Below are 3,885 nucleotides of genomic sequence, written 5' to 3' on the forward strand. Positions count from 1 at the left end.
CAGAGAGACAGTTAGGACAGAATTGCTTTTCAACGTTTAAAGCAGTGGTTCTTAACCTTTTTACTACCACACCCTCTCTAGAAACTGCTCTTTCACTCCACGCCCCCTTACATATATAGACAAATTTCACTCCCAGATTTAAAAAGAAAATGAAAAAAAAAATAGCTTTTCAGTCCATTTACTAAGCATGAATTACATTAGTGAGATATTTGACACTGCTCTAAGCTACCAGATCTTGAATACATGGTTAGTGAGATATTTGACAGTGCTCTAAGACTAAGCTACCTGATCTTGAATACATGGTTAGTGATATATTTGACACTGCTCTAAGACTAAGCTACCAGATCTTGAATACATGGTTAGTGAGATATTTGACACTGCTCTAAGACTAAGCTACCAGATCTTGAATACATGGTTAGTGAGATATTTGACACTGCTCTAAGACTAAGCTACCAGATCTTGAATACATGGTTAGTGAGATATTTGACACTGCTCTAAGACTAAGCTACCAGATCTTGAATACATGGATAGTGATATATTTGACACTGCTCTAAGACTATGCTACCAGATCTTGAATACATGGTTAGTGAGATATTTGACACTGCTCTAAGACTAAGCTACCAGATCTTGAATACATGGATAGTGAGATATTTGACACAGCTCTCAGGCTAAGCTACCAGATCTTGAATACATGGTTAGTGAGATATTTGACACTGCTTCTTAGCTACCAGATCTTGAATACGTGGTCGAATGCTTGAGAGTGCACAACGTAAGTCCCCTTCAACGTTCAGGCGGTTTCTGTACTTGGTTTTGATAACAAACATTGTTAGAATCCGAAGAGCCTGATGTGAGATCAGAGGGTAAACAGGAAGGTATTTGACCCAGAACATCTCTAAATCCATATCTTTGAAGTTTTCTTTAGCTGTGGAGTTGGACTTCAACTCTAGGAACTCTTCTTGGACTTCATCAGCATCAGCTACTTCACATTGAAATGGGTTCCTGATGAATATCCAGGCTTCACGCTTGCCTTCTATATCTGGGAAGTATCTGATGAATTCTGCTTTCAAGTCACTTAGATGTGTGATTATTTGTCGCATTAGCTCAGATTCGAGGTTTATGTCAGCGAGAGCAGAATCCAAGTTCCTAAAACTGGCTGCATTTCCCTGCTGAACCCGACATTTCCAGAGGTTGAGTTTGGCCATGAAGGCTCGAATGGTGTCATGGTACATGATGATGTTGATGTTTTTCCCTTGTAGTTTAAGGTTCATCGCATTTAATGCTTAAAAAATGTTCACCAAGTAAGCTAGAGTTATCTGAAAGCCTTCAGATTGGAAATTGTCATGAAAGTCGGCCTTCTGCTGTGAATCTAGAAATATTCCTACTTCTACTCGTAGCTCATAAAGCCATCCAAGCATGTTCCCTTTTGATAGCCATCGTACGTTGATGTGAAAAAGCAAGGCTGTGTTCGGATTCCACATCCTTACACAGCAGTTTGAAAAGACGACTGTTTAAGACTCCAGCTTTGATAGAAACGACTAGATTGATAGATACATACAAGACATCCTTCATCTCAGCAGGCAAAGTTCTGGATGTTAAGTTTTCACGATGAAGTATGTAGTGTGTACTCAATGGGATTTTTTTCTTTCACCTTAGTGACGAAACCAGATCGCAGACCATGCATGGCTGGAGCTCCATCAGTACACACCCCTACCAGCGATTCCCAAGAAAGTTGATTTTCCTGAAAAAGTTTAATGTATCATGAAAAATAGCTTCTGCTGTTGTGCAACTTTCCATCGGGTGACAGAACAGAATTTTTTCATTTATATTGTTGCCTGACACGAAACAAGCATCCATCAGTAGCTGAGAACACTAAGCGATATCAGTCGTCTCATCACACTGGATGGCAAAAACAGGGGAGGCTCTTGGTTGAGAGTTTAGTCTTTGATATTTTGAGACAATTCATCTACCATTTTCTTGACTGTATCATTTGACAGAGAAATCTGGGAAAGCTGGACCGACCTTTAATCCTTTAAACTTTAAAGGATTAAAGGTCGGTCATGAATGGCCGAGGCAAGGGACAGCGATATTGCCCTATCAAGCAGGACAATGCCCTAGAGACTGACCAAATATACTTATGATCAGCGCCCAAGCCACCTCTCCACCCAAACTAGGACCAAGGAGGGCCAGGCAATGGCTGCTGATGACTCAGGAGATAAACCTATAGGCTCCACCAAACATCTCATTCTTAGCTCACAAGGATGGTGAGGTTGCAGCGACTAAAGGAACTAACGAGTATGAGCGGGACTCGAACTCGATTACCCGGCAAGGACGTTGCCAACATGCCACCACAACCCTTAGGCAAGGAATAAGATTTTTGGATCAAATATTTGTTATGAGACTTTTTTGAAGTGCGTGTAAGTAAAGGAAAAACTTGTTTATTTGTGTTTTATAGCTACTAACAAATTTCTTTGGAATCAACTAATTTGAGTTTCAATATTGATAGAGATCTTGCTAAAATTGCTTATGGTATAGAGTTATGGGGGATGAAGTTGAGCCCTAACTAAGTCGAAGTTTTATTGTAAGGTCAAGGAAAGTAGCTTCTCAAAATCCAGATATTTTTTATTGATAATGACTTTCACTGTATACAACTTATATAAGATTATAGGTGTGATTTTTTTATTTAAAATTTATTTTTGAAAAAGTACATTAGGCGTGTTTCTTCTTCAATTTCATATAAAATGCCTTAATGACGCAGATTTTCAGGATTTTTGATGTTCAGTCTATCATTAGAAAATATTTTAATTCATTCATTTGACCGTGTTTTAATTTTTGTCTCCTGTCTGGTCTTCAGCTGTTCATTCTCTAATTTGTTGGAAAGAAACTGTTGGTTTATCCAATTCCCCTTTCGTTATCTGGATATTCATCTGTACTTCGTCACTCAATTTTGCTTGTATATTGGGGCCCGCACGTAGGAGCAGGGGACCACTAAACCCCCCCCCCCCCCCCCCTAAAATTCTTTTAATAAATGTTTAATTTCAGTTGAATAGTATATGGATTTTTCATAATTCTGACCATCCTTTGCATTCAGATCTTCTGAGACTGTACCATGCTGTTCTAAGTAATAGGGATGCCATTAATTAAAACAGCGTTGCCTTCTCCATCATAAGGCTCAACACCACAAAATCTTATTCAATCTGTGATCAGAATGTGGAACGCTCTTCCTAATCTTGCGGTTCAATTTGTGGGAATTTTATCAGTTCAAACCTGTTTGAAATGATTATTTGTTGAACAGGTTGGCAGCATGAAGCTTTATTGTTATTGTATTTATGATAGATCTCTAATATGATTTATAATCTTTATTATGTATTAGATGTAGTATTTTAGTTATTTTTTTTTTCTTTTTGCACTTAGTTGCCTTCCTTGTCGAATTCCTTGGGCTTATAGCTTCCGGCTTTTATAGGGTTTTATCTCGTCAGGTAATAATAATAATGATAAAAGATGTAATGCTATCGTTAATGTATAGACACAAATTATTATCATAATTAGTTTTATTATTATTACATAGCTAAGTAAGCAAAATAGCGTAGCATATGAAAAGTGGGAAATTCTATTATCTTTATAAATTGCAATATTCACATTGTCGTCGTCTTTATCATTGTTAAGTTTTTGATTATTACACAGCTGCGCAATTTTGAAGAGCACCCAGAAACCCCCTCCACCCTTCCCTTCCCCACCCCCTCCACCCTCTAGCAAAGGTACGCAAGGGGAAAAAAGATTTATTATTATTTTTCTCTCCTTTAGAGAAAAGAGTGGGATCAAAGCACCTGGCAATCTGTATGACGGACGCTTCATGAAGTGAAATAATAAGACTAAGAGGATCTGGTG

The 3,885-nt window shown here is 38.1% G+C and overlaps 1 protein-coding gene across 1 annotated transcript; it reads right to left on the bottom strand.

Moving 5' to 3' along the window:
- Window positions 1-695: 695 nt before the first annotated feature.
- Window positions 696-1,268, bottom strand: LOC137658952 (zinc finger BED domain-containing protein 5-like). Its single transcript, XM_068394063.1, has one exon. The coding sequence runs from the start codon at window positions 1,266-1,268 to the stop codon at window positions 696-698; it is 573 nt and encodes a 190-aa protein (XP_068250164.1).
- Between the last annotated feature and the right edge of the window lie 2,617 nt (window positions 1,269-3,885).

This window comes from Palaemon carinicauda, chromosome 19 (assembly GCF_036898095.1).
Source record: "Palaemon carinicauda isolate YSFRI2023 chromosome 19, ASM3689809v2, whole genome shotgun sequence".
In the NCBI taxonomy this organism is placed as follows: Eukaryota; Metazoa; Arthropoda; class Malacostraca; order Decapoda; family Palaemonidae; genus Palaemon; species Palaemon carinicauda.